The sequence below is a fragment of the Nymphalis io genome, chromosome 19, assembly GCF_905147045.1.
Source record: "Nymphalis io chromosome 19, ilAglIoxx1.1, whole genome shotgun sequence".
Taxonomy (NCBI): Eukaryota; Metazoa; Arthropoda; class Insecta; order Lepidoptera; family Nymphalidae; genus Nymphalis; species Nymphalis io.
This window is the reverse complement of record NC_065906.1, coordinates 4505613-4525657: the sequence shown is the minus strand read 5'-3', so window position 1 is coordinate 4525657 and position 20045 is coordinate 4505613. Positions and strand designations below refer to the sequence as shown.

General features: G+C 32.2%; 4 protein-coding genes across 4 annotated transcripts in view; 2 read left to right on the top strand and 2 right to left on the bottom strand.

The window, feature by feature from the left end:
* LOC126775846 (uncharacterized) overlaps positions 1 to 20045 on the top strand; it is a 169444-nt gene that overhangs the window by 28777 nt on the left and 120622 nt on the right. The window lies entirely within an intron of this gene.
* The window catches only part of LOC126775859 (glucoside xylosyltransferase 1), a 39629-nt gene that overhangs the window by 14307 nt on the left and 5277 nt on the right, over positions 1 to 20045 (bottom strand). The gene's annotated exons all lie outside the window — the stretch shown is intronic.
* LOC126775873 (NPC intracellular cholesterol transporter 2-like) lies at positions 1389 to 11542 on the top strand. Its single transcript, XM_050498018.1, has 3 exons — positions 1389 to 1549; positions 8787 to 8897; positions 10250 to 11542. The coding sequence occupies exons 1-3, from the start codon at positions 1402 to 1404 to the stop codon at positions 10525 to 10527; spliced, it is 537 nt and encodes a 178-aa protein (XP_050353975.1). The 5' UTR covers positions 1389 to 1401; the 3' UTR covers positions 10528 to 11542.
* LOC126775876 (NPC intracellular cholesterol transporter 2-like) lies at positions 11359 to 19429 on the bottom strand. The gene is made up of 3 exons (XM_050498023.1): positions 19162 to 19429; positions 15279 to 15389; positions 11359 to 11809 (listed from the first exon to the last, which is right to left on the bottom strand). Exons 1-3 carry the CDS (start codon positions 19250 to 19252, stop codon positions 11511 to 11513), a joined length of 501 nt encoding a protein of 166 aa, XP_050353980.1. The 5' UTR covers positions 19253 to 19429; the 3' UTR covers positions 11359 to 11510.

Here is a 20045-nt window from a genome sequence, read left to right as displayed (position 1 = left end):
GACATTGGTAATGTAAGAAATAATAACCATTCCTTACATTGCCAATACGCCACCAACCTTGGGAACTAAGATGTTATGTCCCTTGTGCCTGTAGTTACACTGGCTTTCTCACCCTTCAAACCGGAACGCAACAATACTAAGTAATTCTGCTTAGGAGCAGAATATCTGATGAGTGGGTGGTACCTACCCAGACGAGCCTGCACAAAGGCCTACCACCAGGTTGATTTTAAAATTAGATTCTTAGGATTTATTGTTTTGTCTCTTTCCTGGACCATTAAGTCAAAATTATTCTACGCTACTACATCAAATCTGAAATGCTCTAGATATAATTCAGGAACACCATAATATAAGGTTTTTTTAAAGAAGAAATACAAGTAGTTACAGTGATGTTACCAACGCTCATAATTTAAATGAATTGTCATCCACTACAGTTAAAGCATTCTAGGTATAATGCCAATAACTTTATGAAATACTTTATACCAATAAAGGTAAAATAATCAATATCAAAATTTCATTCTCTATTTTTATACATTAAAGTTTATTCCACCACGTTGTTCCACTGCGAGTTGTTGGATATACCTATATGTGTCAGTATTTCATCCGACGTATTATGGCGGTATCTTCACGTTGTTTTCACTCACAGCGACGCGATTAAATAAATACACGATCTTTAAATCAGCTAAAATGCCAAGTTTATCTTCAGATCGAACCATGAACCATCGATCAACGCGTTTTAGCTGCTCCCAGTGGTTACAGTGTTTATACCCTGACTGCTTCTTCTACTGGGCAATATCGGATTTTTCTAAGCTTCGCTCAGATGTGCATATTCACTGATACATAGTATATATTTATTTTCTTGGAGTTTTATGGGCATTACATCGGGAAAATTAGAATAACTTTATAATTAATACAAATATAATGGTGATGTAACCATCTACCATCCAAAACAACCTTGGGGTATTTGGTTGTTCTTGATGAGTAGGTAAATACAAAACACCACAATTAAAAACATTTCTATAATAATAATTTTGTTTTTCCATCAAATCAACTAATTTTAAAATAAGTTGATTCAATTCTAACGTGCGAATCTGATAAATAATTTGGTTTGACGTATTTGTCTTTCTTTAGAATTGAACTTTATTTAATTCAAAAAACTTCTTTAAATACTTTCAAATTATTAAAATGTACATAGTTAGTAACCTAACCTAACCTAACAAAGCAATTACATTAGACGTTTTACACTTGAAAAATTGTCACTTGTTATAAAACATAACCACACTAATATCAAAATAGTATACTATTTTACAACAAGTCAAGAAGAAGTGCCAAATTTTAAACTCTATTGCATTGGAATTGAAGTTTATTGTATTGTATATTTAGGCCTAATGTGAATACTTAGTCATGATGCAAGCGTTTAAAGCGAGCGAGAGCCAGCGCGTACGGAGCAGTCATCTACTGACCACAGCAGACGTCAATATGTTTACCCTAAGCGCGGTTGTGTTTTTCTTTCTGGCGTTCGCCGCTGCTACTGACGTGGAACAATGCCCAGGTTAGTACTTTCTTTACGTAACACAGTTACGACCTAATCGACACGCTTTCATCATAGATTACAAGTGAATCTTTAAATACTATTTTCTTGATTAAAAAAGTATTAAATTAATAAACTACCAATTATGCTGGCGTTATATTTTTTTAGTATAGAAAGCAAAAAATAAGAGTATTACGGTCATGGTAATAAGCATCTCGTGATACAAACTATCGTTAGATAAATATTTATTATGATGTGCTTTTTTTTCATCAATTTGTCATACCATTATTAACAATGTCGAAACCAGAAAAAGTGCAGGTTAGTAGTTAGTAGTGTAGTGCTATAAATTTTTATTTTTTATTTTAATTCCCACTTTGGCACGTGACACGCGTAAACATAAAAGTTATTTACATAAAAGTCTTAAATAAATGCAAATAAATATATTATAAATATTATATTTAGATATAATATGTTTCTTATGGAACTTAAAATATCTTCATAATTTTAATCGAAAGAAATATGCATGTTACATGAACCTAATCTCATGTTTTTCCATATCACAGTCTTTAATGTAATAGCTATATAAGTAGTAATTTAAATATTTAAACATTAACGACATTCAAACGATTGCTGCCGACGACATCAATTAACATATTAGATTCTTAGAAGTTACGTTTGAGATTACTATCCTATGCGTTAAGTAGTTCAATGTCTGTTTTAATTTTTATAATAATACCGTAAATGTTATTCATGCAAATGGATGTCTCTGTGTAAATGATTACCTAAATTTAAAATTACAAAATTAGATTTATTTATTTGCCACTTTTTACAAATTGTTATTTACTTTTATTTTAGAAGTAAACTAAGTATGTACAATTTATTTAGTAAACATTGTGTTTAGTAGTTAATAATATCTAACTTGTTGTCGAACAAAGAGCTATTGTTATTTCATATAAGTATTTACTCGTCAAGTAATTGTTATTCTTTTCACCTTTGACTGTAATAAGAAGATTTATACAAAACAAATTCTTAAATTACAGTTTAGTAAACTAATTAATTGGTAAATAAATGACGTAGTAATACGTCTCCCCAATCATTACGGCAGAACTCTGTGTCAAATACCATCCATTTATCAGTTAATTGATCGCCACAAACATTAATACTTTAAAATTTATTTTGCATACATCTCGTTTTGTATCAGTTGTTTTCCTTTGCATTTACAGTGTAAGCCTTACACCAGCAATTCTAACTCAACAGGTGCGAGTCATACAAATAAACACCTCTATTACCTCTATCATTTAACTTTAAGTTAAATCTTTATATTATATTATATCCTAAAAGTTGATATTACCAAAAATCCGTTTTTAACTATTGCTCAGCTAAAAACCTTTGTTCCAAATTTATATTTTCTAATCGTTTTTGATATAAAAGAAATATATATTATAACAGATATATATACATAGAAACGTAATGATCTTAGCGATAGTTAATAATTAATTTATGCAAAACGAGTAGCCGACAGCAAGAACTGGTAATATAATACCTAATGAATTAAATATAGAATATATTTAATGCAAGTCATGAATCATTTATACGAGGACACACATATGTTATACTTTTAATAAAGAAGGAATTCCTATTTCCGCAATTCAAAGACGCCGAACTTATAATATATATTAATATTATGGTCATCGTATAAAACTTGTGGAATTAATCTATATTTGAAGATTTTTTGCTTTACTTGTTTTTTATTAATTTTCGACGAACGACGGATGATATTGTGACTTATACGACGTGGTCTCATTAGCAATACATATTATATTGTAAACTGGAATGAACTGACTCGCCAAGGCCTACAAAAAATTCCTAAGGCGCTAATACTTCATTTAGATACTATCGATCTTGTGCATAAGCTCATTTTTAAAATTCCATTCCATTAAAAAAATTAAAAATAGCTATTGTTGTTTCATTCGTACGAAATTTAATTATTATCACAATTATATACTGATTATTAGCATTTCTTTTTTAAATATAATAAAAATCATATATTTTATATAGATACGGTTTATTACTAACATTTACATGTATTAATATATTAATATATTCTATAAATAGTAAAAAATACAGTCGCTAAATCCTTGTAGGTATATTTTGTAAAATATACCTGAACTATGTCGATGTTTTGTCTAAAAAACTGTTATATACGTATACTTATATTGCTGAATCTAAGGAGGACTGCAAATATATTATTGTCACTGTACCGTCTGGGCGAATAGATCGATTGGCGAATTTTTATGTCTCGGTAATTAAAAAATGTTCTGATAAAATCCTTGTGCTACCCGTACGAAGTCGGAACACCAACGGCAACCCGTTTATAAATATGTCACAATTATCCAAATATAACCTTGGTTTTTAAAATACGTTTTCTAAGCTCAAAAAAATGAACCTCGACAGAAATATTAAATGCTCTCATATATCACTGGTGGTAGAGCTTTGTGCAAGCTCGTCTGGGTAGGTACCACCCGCTCATCAGATATTCTATCGCAAAACAGCAGTACTTGGTATTGTTGTGTTCCGGATTGAAGGGTGAGGGACATAACATCTTAGTTCCCAAGGTCGGTGGCGCATTGGTGATGTAAGCGATGGTTAACATTTCTTACAATGCCAATATCAGGTGGCCCATATGCTCACCCGCCTTCCTATTCTATAAAAAAAAGTTCTTGAAATTCGTTCAATTTCGTTTTATACCCTTGAGTTAGCTTATTAAGGCCTTGATCAGACATCGGACGGGCTGGACGGCGGCACGTTTTATTCTATGAGTATTAATATTAACAAAAAATTAAGTAATATAAATAAGTATATATTAATTATATAAAACTGTAAGATTGATTTTGATTTACATATGTATATTCAGTAACACGTGAAATCCATATAGTATGCATATCAAATCAAAATATTGATTATTATCTATCTATTTCGCTCGTACTCCGTCGAAGTAGGTTTACAATCGCTTTGATTGCTTAACATTTTAAACTTAAATTTAATTTTACAATATGTTATAGTAGTAAAAAGACATATTTAATCAGCAGAGACGCGTTGTTCATTGGCAAGTTCTAAAAAAATGACTAAAGTAGTCTAAATTGGGAAACAGATATAATTGTCTGCTCGTGAATTCGTAAAATTAATTTATATAATTAGATTTTTTACAGAACACTTAAAATCGAAGGAGTTTCGTGCAACTGTAAATTGTAAACAAATCATATTCGCAATGTCATTGCTCAAATAAATATATTTTATTTATTCTAGTCAATTGTGACATGAAATTAACTATAGTTTGAATAATTGAATCATAAATCCAAATAAAACACGTGTAATAAATAATAATAACAAAACACAAATAAAACATTGTCTTTTTTATTGCTTTTATGCAAATGAGCAAAATATTTTGGCATTCAACATAAAAAAAATCTCAGTGCGTTTGATTAACTGGTTAATTTTAGTTTATAATAAACATTTTACTAACAATTATAAAATATTTTCCCGTCACGATTCTGTTTATAGTAATAAATCCAATTCTTGACCACGTCGTATAATCTTAGCTACAATATTAGTGATTTGTATGCAAGAACAATAATGTAAAGATGGAATTGATTTATTACAGACAATAACAATAACAAATTCAAAGCAGGCTGGATCAACGCATGATTGTTTTAATTAATAGTTTGGAGTTTTACGAAGACACTTTTTTATTATTTTTTTCACGTCGTGATAATTCCGTCATGGTAAATCATTTAAATGTTTTAAAAACGTCCTGGTCGCAAATAATATCTTCCTTATTGTTTATAAAATTACCATAGGGTACCGTAAATAGGTATTTACCTTATGTTATTTCGTCAATTCAACGCACTACTCGAAGATTTCATATTTAAATATATAAATGCATTTTATCCTTGTATTCAAAAAAACAAAATCCTCATCGCAAAACCAAAGTTTTTAAATTCATATTCAAATAGCCTTAACCTAGCTTGGGAGATACTGTCTCAAAAATAAATGGATAATTATTTAATCTTCGTATTGGTATATACTAAATAGAAATTAACCATAGGAATCATAGTTCTTATAGCTGGAAAAATAATAATATACGGAATTATCGAAATTTTGGATAACTTACAGTGAGTGTTATATAAATCAAATTGGTAGATATAAAATCTGCCACTTTGATTTATTCTCCTCTCAGTATCGTATAGGTTGGCTGGAAGAGATCTCTTGTTAAGTCTGCCTTAGTACATTTTTTTTAGTTTTTTTTTTAGTATATTCCTTGTACGATTGTTCGAGTGCAATAAAAGAACTTACAACATACGTACGTACATAGTTACGAGACATTATATAAATAAACGCATGAAAAAATACGCGCTACGTGGTATCAGATATAGTAGCACAGTACGGGTGAATAGATGGGTTAGCGAATGTTTATATAACAGTGTTTAATAAATAGTACGAGATAAAGTCCTTATTATCCGGTATAAGTAGAAACGACTGAGCTGCAATGCATTTTTACAATGTAGTACTAAATTTACACATAAGTATTGCAACCTCTGACATAGTGGAAGAGATTTAATCTATTGATTACTCTCCAAACTTATTGTGCTGCTACTCTGCTAGTCAACCATTAAGTACTTGTATTACCTATTATTAAGTTGACTAGGGTCAGTTTGAGTGTCAAAGTCAAAACATATTTAATGGAAGTAAGCTTTTTACAATCACTTTTGAATTGTCATTTTACATGATCATTATAAATGTAGGCTACCACCTAGTCCGCTAATCAGTAATATTTTACCAAGAACTTCTCCACAAATTAAATTACATAAATACCTCTGTAATTAAATATAATAAGATATATATAATATACCTTGCATAAAATCAACAAATACAACTCCAAGCTTTTCATCTATACATCTAATCTGGTCCACATACAAAGAACCGATACAGAGAACCTTTATTTTTGTTTAAGTTAATGAAACATATATAACAAGTTTTTGATGTGAAAAGCTGAAATAAGTGGGGTTGTCTTTGCAAAGGATCTAAGCAATCTACAAGTACGAAATTCAACATTAGTTTTCGTTTACTTTAAAAGGCGCGTTGCCTTGAGTAAGTAAATTATTAGTAGCTAAGTAGAAAGCTAGTTTAATATTTATTACTGAGAACTTTGGCCTTCTCTGCGCGGTTATTTACATTTCATCATCGTTATCACTTCGCTGATAAATACATTAAATAATGACGAATTACTTAATTAATTAAAATTTAACAATGAATAACTTATTTCTGATCAAGAATTTCTTATCGTAGATTTGGTAAGGCTTTGTGCAAGTCCATCTGGATAGGTACCACCCACTCATCAGATCGCCAAATAGCAATACTTAGTATTGTTGCATTCCTATTTACGGGATGAGTGCGCCACTGTAACTACAGGCACAAGGAACATAACATCTTCGTTCCCAAAGTTGGTGGCGCAATCAAATCGATATAAGGAATGGTGAATATTTTTTACATCGCCAATGTCTATAGGCGGTGGTAACCACTTAACATCAGGTGAACCATTTGCTCATTCACCTTCCTATAACATAAATACACAGTTTTACATAAACGCTTACTATTTACATTACACGTTAATTTCTAAATTGACTGTTAAAGTCTTGTTTGCAATATTACATACAGAATGAATACTAAAATCTCAAACAATATAATGAACATTATTGTTATATATGGCTTCCTTAAAACGTACCAGCCATTGCGATAATTCTCTATGCCTATCTTGTCATTGAACTCGATAGGACGTTAGAGCTCATCGCCAAATGGGGCTCTGATAATCTTGTTGAGTTTAATGCCAAGAAAACACAGGTATGCGCTCTCACGGCGAAAAAGTCAACATTTTCCCCTCTTCCCTCCCTCTGTGATACTCCGCTGGTGATGCAAAGCAAAATCGCCATGCTGGGGATTGACGTTCGCTGCGACCTTAGTCCACGGGATTACATCGAGGCTGTTATAAAAACAGCTTCACGGAAACTCGGAGTTCTGAACAAGGTGCGGCGCTTTTTCACGCCACATCAACTGTGCCTGCTATACAAAACACAGGTACGGTCTTGCGTGGAATATTGCTCGCACCTTTGGGATGGCTCCGCTAAGTACCTACTTGAGGCCTTGGACCGGTTGCAGCGACATGCCGTACGCATTATTGGCGACGTAAAGGTCACAAACACCCTTGAACCTTTACAATTGCGTCGTGAGATAGCAGCACTGAGCGCATTCTATCGACTATATCACGGCGAGTGCTCTGAGGAATTATTCTCTCTAATTCCTGCTTCCCCCTTCCTTCTTAAGTCCACGCGATCTGGTTCTCGATGTCACCGCCTAACTGTGACATCAATTCCATCGCGAACAAAGAAATTTGGCAACTCCTTTCTTTGTCGCACTTCCAAAAATGGAATTCCTTACCAGCTCACGTGTTCCCCTCCTCTTACAACCCGGGTTCCATCAAACGAGGCGTGAAGAGAATTTTGCTGTCATATTTATTGTAAAAACACTCGAGGTCTAGTGACTAGGTCTCGGGATCAATTCTTGTGCCAGGCCAATATCTGTCGGAGATAGGAAGTTTGCAGGAATTCATTATTTTATTCTTTGTTTTATGATGTTGCTTTAGTATCGTTAGAAGTGTACACACAGTATTCATTTAATAGTTTTCTCATCAATATAATGTACAAACATCAGGAATGGAATAAAATGAACGATCATCCGGTAGCAGGAAATGACTGTCAAGCTACACGCCATAGAATTAATCTACATACAAACGTGATTTGAATAGTAATAGTATATATAAATACATGTAAAAATTTACGTGACTGTATCCATTTTATACTTAATTGGATCAACGAAGGCCTCTTTCAAGAATGTATTAATTATTTTGATCAAATATTTTAAAATATTTCAATTCATTATCAACTAGCTACCTGTCCCGGCTTAGCAAGCGCATTGAACATCTTAACATACAACGTTTATATTGCAGAACATATAACGAAAAGTTCTTGACGTTATTTTTGAGCTATGAATATCTTCTTGGGAATACGTAGAAGGTCTTATAATATTTTAATCATAAAAATCGGATGTATGATTTAGAAACGCATAGCGGAAAAACTAACAAACATTAATTTTTTTCTTAATTAAGATAGATAACTTATCTGATAAAATATTGTATCTTTTTCAGGAAAATCGTTTGAAGGATTAAAAGATAATGTCCAATTATCACCATGCAAGAAATTGCCCTGTCGTCTTAAGAGAGGATCCAACCAAAATATTACAATTCACTTTACTACAGGTTAGTAGATAAACTTTCTTATTTAAGCAATTTTAATCTCAAATATTAAATAATATTCCTAACCAGGAAAACTAATGTTTAAAATAAGAATATGTATATAATGGGCGATATAATCGCTGTTAGCATTTATAATGTAAATATCATATATACTATGTATTATTTATACTAATATATTAAATATTTATAATCAATATTTATTTATTGTAGTTGAAATGTTTGTTATGTGAACACGTAAAGGCCAATAGCGTATAAAATAGCAGCTCAAGCATTGCCAACCAGACAAATACCATAGAGTTTTAAAACGTACTAATAATTGATAATTTAATAGTCAAATTCATTGATACATTTTATATCAGTGACTGTACACATTGACCATTTACAAATTGTTATTCTTCCTAAATAATTATACGACATGAGTCTAGATGGCCCACGATCGCGGGTTAAAACCCAAGCAAATAGGTAACACTGAATTCTCATGTGTTTAAGGAGAATGACCAAAAATGTATGAACATTGGTCCATGCCATGCATTGGTCCATGAATTGATCCGGCGATCAAGGAAAATATCGTAAGGATGAAAATAATGATAAGGAAAATAAACATGAGTATCCACCTAACCGCATTGGAGCAGCGTGGTGGAATAAGCTCCAAACCTTCTTGTCAAAGGGACAGGACATAGAACAGCTGTGGGACATTAATAGCCTTTTATTTTACTTTAACATAATTATCACAACCAATATCATGTCTTCGAAGTTTGAATAATTTTTGACGAAATTGGAATTCCTTTTTTTAGAACATAATATTAGGAACAACACATATAAATAGTTTTACATAAAAAAATCTAAGACGATTTTCGATGGTTACGTATTAAAGTTTTTTGACGTTTGAATATATAATTTTTTATCTCGATGGTTACCAGAAGTGTATTTATTAGGATGTGTATGATGCTGAACCATAATGTGTCATTTTTAGGTCTCTTAGTTCGTTATTTAGACAGCCTAAATTTTACTCTTAAAATACTGTATTCAGATTTAAAAAATACTGTATTTAGATAATTGTGACATTATCAGAAAACATTTTTTCATAGTAAGAAAAAAAAACAATTGAGTTTTAACTTATAAGAAAAGATAACCACTTTATTGATAAAAATAATTTTATATTAGACTAATTTTCCATACCTAAGAGTTCAACGTGGTCAATAATCTCACAATTATTGTTTTTCAAACAAATTTTTGAATGCTTTTAATCTAACTGTAATAAACACACAAGAAATCACATTAACCATTAAATTTTACTAGATACATTTAAAATTGTTGTAAAATATGTATTAAAGGATTATATTTCTCGTTTTTAGATAAAGATATAAAAGAAGTTAAAAACGAAGTTACGGCTACATTGCTTGGACTCACTTTGCCGTTCGTTGGAGTTGATGGGTTGGGGATTTGCGAAAAAATTGTATCTGAAAATGGAGACAAGTCATCGTGTCCCCTCAAAGCTGGCACTAAGTACCTCTACAAGGACTCCTTCCCTATACTCGATGTCTACCCCAAGATAGAGACCACTGTACATTGGGCGTTAAAAGATGGAAATAACGATGTCATATGTTTCAAAGTACCCGTAAAGATTGTATAGTTATGTGTTGTTTGTTACGAATATTTTCAAGATCACTTTTAGTATATGTTACTGTTTTAACGTCTTTCATAATTACGTCTAACATATGTCTCATATATATCACACCTCGGCTGCCCAGATAAACCTGAAAGTACATCTGTCAAAAATATTTTTTTTAAATAAAAAAAAATGTAATGGCTGAATAAAATGACAGCCACATAATAATATATAAATATACTGCAATTTATTGTACCGCTCATAACTGCTATTTCAGTAATGTCAAAATATCTACTCGATATTAGGAGAAATTCAATTTTACTATTTTAAGAAACGATTTGTTGTTTGGTCGCTTTGTATATATGTAAACTATAGGTTTTATTTGGAATCAGCCGAGGAAAATAATATTAAAACACAGGGTATTATACAAATAAATAGACATTGATTATTAAATTATTTACCTACTTGTATATTATGCATAAATGCCAGTTTCTAAACAAAACATATTCAGATCAATATATTTATACTATAATATACCAATATTATAGTATCGATATATTTGTGACGTTTTCTCTAACATTAAAAACTTATTGAAATACTGTAATATCAGATTTAAATTAAATTAAAAACTGTTATAAAAATAAATTTTCTTTACGATTTTAATATTTGAAAAAAATGCCAAAAAAAACATATTTTATTAGTTTTATGAACGCGGAAATAAAGAAGTCCAAGTAACAATGAGGATTAGAATCATATATCAATGGATCATTTAATATTTTTATAGTTAAAATAGATTTATATTTATATTGTATAGAATTTAAGTATCATAAAAAGAATTTAAGTAAATATAACATGTTGTAATAAAATACTGTTTTATTGCGTATTATAGATTTATTATAAAAATAAGTCTCTCAAGACAAAACTACAACCTTTAATTTACAAGATAATTATGTCCAGTACAATCATGCTAACTACAATTTGGAAAAACCAGAAATAGTTTTCAAAATTTAATTCTTCTTAGACGCCGCAGTAATTACTGCCGGTACTTCAAAACACACCACATCCTCTTTGCCATCGTTGAGGCCCCAGTGGACGCGGAGTGGCACTTGTGGATAGAAGGACTCAATGTGGAATGAATTAGTGTAGATGTATTCCTTGTTGGGGGCGAGTGGACAAGGCGCGCTTTCCCCGGTGTCGGCGTGCTTCACCTGAGTGCACGCGCTCACTCCGGCCACGCCGACGAAAGGCAAAGGCAGACCAGCGATTACAGCATAGACGTTATTCGTAAGTTTTGTGACAACTTGTTCTGAAAATATTAATAATAAATGCATTCTTCTATAAATTTAGTTCAATTGCTAGCGTAAGCTGAAAGAATATATATTATATATCTATTATATATACGTAACATATGAGTCAAACACATGAAAACGCATTATTATTACAAGAATCTATAAAAAAATGACAGTAAAATATTAAAACTGTCGAAGTTATAAATTATATATTAGTCATGAGGACTATTACTAATGCACTAAATTACTGTTAGATTATATTCTTTTAACCCAACCGCACAGCATAAACTGAGCATCAACTTAAATGAACTATAAACTTAATATCTATTTTTAATATACAGATCCTGAGAACCTGTTGTACGTTTAACACTGTCCGTGTTGAACCTAGGGCAAACGCTATTCTTCGAAAACTCCATCGATTTAAAATATGCCATAGACAATACTATTTTAAAGCTGCCGTTTTGATTTTCCGGTGCCGTATCAGTGACGACAAAACAGGCCAAACCAACAGAACAAAAGAGGTCGTTTATTATTTGTTCCTCAAAGAGAAAGTTTTTTTGCACTAATCGTCTATATCTATTTATTAAGGTTTTGTTTGTACTCTAATCTCAGTAATATGTAGGTAATAAATTGTATAGTTGTTCGAGGCTAACATCAATTTAATTTATGTTAATTAAATTATATTTTACGATGTTGTACCTTTGCCCTTCAACAAACCACATAATTTGGACATTGGCCAATGCAGGAAAAAGAGAGATTTCTGAGAAAAAAGATAAACCTTCGTGATTAGTTTTTGTTTGTTTTAAATTAAAAAAAAAAGAAGTTTAAGCAAGCAAAAACTGAATACATTTTAGGTTTAAAATATGATCTGTTGTGATACTTAAGATATATAGAAGTAGGTAAAGCGACATGGACTTTTTTTATAGAATAGGAAGGCAGACGAGCAAAAAAAAATTATAGATCAACGTGCAATAGGGGGTCGTAGACGTATTATATTTAAACTATATTTGAGAAATTGCAACGTATGTCGGGCATTAGTTCGTAACAAACATAAAGCTAATTTATGCAACGTTATTATTAATAGTATTTTATAGAATAAATAAAAAAATAGTTTTTCATGTACATTAAAAAGATAAAACAACATCAGATAAAAATATTTATCTTTAGATAATCTGTGCGATAAAAATTCAAGATATACGAATATATAAGATAATAAAATTCGAATAATTTTAGTTATTTAATTAGATGTACCTATATTTATTTTCTTTCCGTTTACTGCATATAATACCAATAATTTTTAATTAATTTGATAAAACAAAATTAATGATTACATTTCCTGAAATTGCAATATTAATCTTGTTCTATTTATATCAATAGATTGTGATGAAAATTTGTGAATTGGTGAGTTGTTCTCACTCCCGGTGGTTGACATTTCTTACAATGCCAATGTCTAAGGGCGTTGGTGACCACATACCATCAGGTGGCCCATATGCTCGTTCGCCTTCCTATTCTATATATAAAAAAAAATCGCGCTCCCTCCGAGTGCGCTCGAGGCGTTGAAGCGGCGGGAACACTGGAGGGCTCTTGCGACGTAGCGCGACCGTATCTGCGAAGAACGGTACGCGCGCAAACGCGTCGTTGGAGCGATCCTGCCAGCCTTCGAAGCCTGGATGAGACGAAAGCGACGAGTCACCTTCCGACTACGCAGGTAATGACCGGCCACGGTTGTTTTTTATAGAATACCTGTGTAAGATCGGACGCAAATCGTCGGCGATGTGCCACCACTGCGGTGCGGACCGGAACAATGCGCAGGTGGAGTTCGATGGTCCACGAAGTCGGACAAGATCAGTCTCTGCGAGCAGTCGTGTCGGCGATGCTCCGCAGGGAATCGGCGTGGAAGGCCGTAGCCTGCTTTTGTGAGACCGTCATGATCCAGAAGGAGACGGTGGTGCGAGAACGGAAAAGGGCCGATTCTGCTCGGCGGAGACGATATCGTCGTCGTCTTGGCCCTCCTACAGCCCCGACGCTCGGGGCTTAAAAGATAGGGCGTAACACTGGGGCCGTGGATGCGTGAGTTGGGGGCCTCGCGTGTCTTATTTCAGACGGCCCTGAGGAGGACGACAGCCGGGAAGCCCTCGCGCTGCCATGCGCATTGGCGAGGAGTGCGGGGGGGCGAGATTACCTTCGCCCCCTGAGGAGAGCTCCGCCGAGCCACGAGCGGAGCAAAGCACGGGAGAGGCCGCGGATGCGCTATATCAACACAATCCCGCAGCCTCTCCGTGCCGAGGACGGCCATTGCAGTGGTTTTAGTGGTTAAGAATCCCACATATCCCAGTTCCTCCCCCCAATGCTTTCTGAAGGTTTCCACTGCGTGAAAAAAAAAATCCCTATTATACATTTAATAATTTTCCCTTTTCTAGTGGATTTTATATTAATAGATTAAGATTAACAATCATTTAGATTTTAGATTTAAATTATATATAGATAATAGCAGCTATCATCTCCTTATTGACATACTTGACAAGTCTTATTCTTAACATATTTTTTTTTAAATGAAATTGTTAAAAACTTACCGATGTACAACAGCAATTTATATTTAGTATATTAGACATTATTTATTTTAATTATAATAGTAACTGCCTGCTAGCTTATAGCTGCAAATCCGAAGTGTTGGGTTCTAAGCTAGAATCAGGCCATTCTTAAAATTCTTAGTAATTACCAGATCGGAAGATATATGGTTATTCTCGCTACATTTGCCAGTATGCCAAATTATTTAAAAAAAACCTCCTCTAGAACAGTAGAGCTATTCAGTAAGAACAAACTCGAAACTCACCGCAGAAAACGGTCGTGACATATCTAAAAGTGATATGCGAGTTCTTACAAAATAGCTTTGCAGTTTTGAGATGTTAAATCTACAAAAAGTACGAGTTGTACAATTCAAAGTTTATTACTCTTCTCTTCCGTTACGCTTACTGATTCACACGCGCTCTATTTTATATATACTCAACTTGCTAATTGCTATTTTTAAGGCATGCATTACGATGTTCTTTTTAATTTTTTTGTAAGCATTCGTCTGATACTTAAACTACTATTGTTTACTTTAAGTACGTTTTCCGATTAAGTAAAAGTAATGGAGCGCCTGCAGGAAACATGTATATCCTATTACAAGCATTTTGCATATCTGTATTGCTATTAATAAATTCGTACCAACTAAGGTAAATAAGCATAGATATCGCACACAAGCATTGCGCAAATATGTACATGTACAAGTGATGCAACGTTCAAGTAAGATTTGAGTATACAAATCATACGATAAAAAACTTCTTTTTTCACTTACTCGTCTTTCGATCTTATCTGTACAGAAAAAATGTATAGAGCATAATTTATACGAGTCTATTATTCAAATTAAGTGTATTTAATTATTTTCCGTTACTTTTGTGAATTCTGACAGCTGTTATAAACGTATTATATCGATGTTATAATTACTTGGTTTGAATTTGAAGACCACGGTTGTGTTTGTTCCTTTACGCAGCTTGCAATGTGACTTCCCACATGGTTGCACCTGGATTCTCTCTCGAAGATTATCAAACTGTAGACCTGAAAGCGATATAAAACTCTAATTAGAATTGAATCGACCTTAAACTCTATAAGATTTCATAAGTTGTACAAATTGTGTTTGTATTTGTTTTTATGTTTATGATGCAAAGGGACTGCTGTCTGAAAAAAATACTGTTATTATCTTATAATACAATTTTTATATATTACTACATTTGTTTAGTTATCAAACTATAATATTTTTACTAAGCCTATACCTTATTGGTCAGGTAAATCGAACTGAGCGTGCGCTCATCAAATACTGCGTGGTGTAACTCATAGCCGCAAAAACACTTCGGTGTTTCCGGCTCTCCTGCATTGGATAGGAGTCGGTCAAAGTGCCTTTGGGCCTTGGATCCCTAAGTCCGGGCCTGTCTATTTATATAGTATTAATATATAATCAAGACTAAAGACTGTAGAGTGATAGTAATACAGCTAACAGATGAAGTTCAATAAAAGTTTGTATAAAATAAATAATAATTATAATCGCTCAAGGTAATTAAGCAACTTAACGTTATTTAAAGTTCACCTTGAGGTCTTACAATATAAAGTTTTTTTTTTTATAATTTACGAATTTGCAATGCACGTTTCGTTACATAAAAAACAAAAACGCTATATAAGACACTTGTTACGAGATTATAATGTGTATTCCTGCTTCATTGTTTTATATAAAAACATTAATATGTTTCCAGATTCAGATCTCAACTTCTAGAAATCATACTATACTGAATCAACATTAACATAGATAGATAAATTGCATGCAATAATAAAAAGTAAATATATACAATTATTCATAGACACGATTTGACATTAAAAATTCCCAAAACATCGAAGTCTTTTTACAGGGCTATTTCAGCTGCAATAGCTACGTAATTAATTGATTACTTGTATTTTTATTAAAATTATTTTTCTAGTATTTTTGAAAAACACTTGTATTAAGGATCACATTGATATGAATGTCAATTAGTTAAATGTCATCAAAGAACCGACAGGTATAACGGCAGGCATACCTGCTGTACATAGCTGCTTTTGAAAACATCTACACAGAACCCACCGAACGAGAATTGAAAAGTTCATGCTGAATATCATATTATTAATAATAATCCATTTTGAATACATTTGTATGTTATAACATACATACATCATAATGTTTTTTATTCATTAGAAATTTACCAAGAAAAACGAATTTGACGATTTTGTTAACAATTTTTCATCTTAACACTGCTATAACTCGATACATGTGAGACTTACAAAAAAAATGTTGAATCAAAAAGTGTGTGAAATTTTATTTTCTTCAAGTTTGTATTGGACGTTTTTAGTTGAAAAAAAAACATATTTTATCACCTTTCACCCAAGATGGCGACACGAGCAGCAACAATTCAAGGTCATATTTCAAAATTTTTACTACACCACCTTTTGCAAACCAAAGGTCTTTTTATCCCTACTGACTAAATTATTTAAGAGTGCGACAATACTTGAACTTTAGTTCAAGTCACTTCCTTTATATTAAAAACCTGCGTCTTTAAACAACCGAACAGGTTTCACTGTAGGAAAAAAACAATGTGCAGATCTGGTTCGATTGTTATACACATATACACATCGTGCCACAACAGGAACGGGACGAGCAGAGGGGCGTTGGAGTTTATTCCCTTTTATAGGAAGCCAGACGACCGGCCCAGTATACCGGTCATCAGATGGTCATCAGTCGCCACAACTCTTTTGTATTGTTCGTGGTGATAATCCTAAAATCTTAGAAATACCTGTTTGTCAAACAAGGAAAATTAGTATCAAATAAACAATTTATGTACCTATTTCATATTCGTAATGACTTCGACTCACCTTTCACACTTAATCAGAGTAATAATCCTTATTGCTTGACATAAATATTGTTTGTTGGCGTTACAACCGTTTACTCATATATTATAAAATATTTGTATATGTCATACTCCGGTAACAGTTATAATTTATTTTAAATTGTCACGAAAATCGGATTGTTTACCAGAAATTTGTTGGTTGGGACGCATCTTCGTCAGCATTTATTTTTAACAGAAGCCTAAGCAGATGCCTTCTAGTTATTTTTTTCATTGTATTAATACTTATCACGTTTAAATACATATTTAATTTAAATTTCTTGCGTTCCTTGTAAGAAAATAACATTCACACTTTGCATTTTTAATTACTAATTTGAGAGATATTATTACAGTAAACAGGAACAGCTTGTTAATGTCCCACTGCTGGACCAAGGCCTCCTCTCCCTTTTGAGGAGAAGGCTTAGAGCATATTCCTATACATATTATTACAATTATTTTTTATTAGGTTAACAACATTGACATATTAGCACAATACATCGGCTATGTAGCTGGACCGGATACTACTTACATTAGCGATAATAATTTCATTTTATTTTATACATCTCATTTTTAAACCTTTTATTTAACCTTACCTAACCGGTTAAGTTAACAAAAGCTTATATATAATATAAGAGTAACACGTTTCAATGCATATCAAGGTAAGGTGTTCGCACATTTTATATAATAAGTAAGTTTATACTAAAGGAGCCTTACACTAAAATTACTTTATTTCAATTTAGTCTACTAAAAATATACGATACTAAAAGGCGCGATCTAGAAATTTTTTATACCTACGTAACACACTAGCTATAAGCTGTGTTATTTTAACTATTTAATCTTCCTAACTTGTACTGGTTACATATGTAATTAGTTTTGGGTAGTTTCAACAAATATATATGTTACTGGTGGCAGAGCTTTGTGCAAGCTCGTCTGGGTAGGTACCAGCCACTCATCAGATATTCTACCGCAAAACAGCAGTACTTGGTATTGTTGTGTTCCGATTTGAAGGGTGAGTGAGCCAGTGTACAGGCACAAGGTACATAACATCTAAGTTCCCAAGGTTGGTCGTGCATTGGTAATGTAAGTGATGGTTAACATTTCTTACAATGCCAATGTCTGTGGGCGTTGGTGACCACTTACCATCAGGTAGCCCATATGCTCGTCCGCCTTCCTATACTATAATATATATATATATATTAACTTATAGTCAACAGCGTTACAGAAATGGTTATACAGTTATTACTCATTACTAGAGTAAGGCCACATAGGATTACAATTTTATAATACGAAGCTTGAGAAAAAAATAAAAGCAAAGACATAGTATAAGTATTAATATTTACAGTAAAAAAAACATTCTTGCTTAATATGAATGCGAGAAAATCGTATGTGTGAGCGCGCGCGCTTGTTTGTGTATTTATGTGTTATATTATTTAAATAATGAGTACACAGCCACACATACACATTGGATGGAAATAATTAAATTATTATTCGATTAGATTTTATTATATTGTAATAATAATAAAATAATTATATTATATATATATCTATATTAGATTATATTCTTACCTACTCACTATAGGCAATCGTAACATGCTTTATTCGCATTATATGTGTAAACAAATTTAAATCATTGTAATGTTTAAAAACACTACATAATTAAAAACGCAGATTTTAAAATACTTTGTAATACAAAATTCAATGTAATATTTATTGTTAAAATTTAACTTTAATTTTTTTTCATTCACCATAAGCTATACAAAAATTTATATTCTGATAATTTAATTTGTATTTAAATATATTATATATAAAGCATTATTATTTTCGAATTATGGAAAAACAATATCACTTATTGGATATAATAAAGCGTTGTTTTAATTAGGCCTCTGTATAAGAATATCCAATATTTACTCAATAAAAATTCTCACCTGGGCATTGTTCCGATGGCGTTTCATCACTTCGCACAGCAAATATTGCAACTGCTGATAAAATTGCAATTATTAAGTATAACTTATTCATCTTTACGACAGTAGGGAGCCGCCCGCTCGCTGAAACGCAGATGCAGCTATTGAGAAGCAATCGGTAAATCAAAGCAAACCGGTTTCAACGACATGGAAGGGTCCCGATTCGCGAGACGATTCCATGCACAAAGCATACTGCACGATTTACTAATTGGATACAAAGACGAGCGGCAAGCGTCATCTATCATCACGTCATACTCAACTTGTATACTAACTACGAACTCTGTAGGTACTTGTATATTGAATGTTAAATATACTATAATTTACTTTTACAAAGTATATATTTTGCGTTTAAGACGTTGGTCATTTTATGTATTGGAACTGGCTAACAGGTTTAAATGAAACCTGCAAACTGTCGTTATGCAATTTGCTTACGTTTTACCCACTTGTTTTGTAGCTTCTTACGAGTAATGTAAGTTTAAATAATTACATTTTGCGCAATTAACCAAACATTATAACAGATATGTACATATCTTTAATCAACAATCTATTCTATACATATAATAAAAATGTAACTGATCGCTGTCTATACATGGAACATAAATGATCAAAAATGAACAGGGGCCTTTATCAACGTAATAGAACCCATAACAACGATTGTTAGAATTTTTGTCTGTTCCAACGAAAAGAAAACTAAAAATAAAGTATATACTGAAATATTATAAGTCTGCTCTTAGTGATTTATTTAAGTTTTACGCGGGTGAAACCGCGGGCACAGCTAGTATTCAAATATGTGCATGCATGCATTTAATTCCGTAAATTACATATTAAAAAAATACTAACGTAATTTT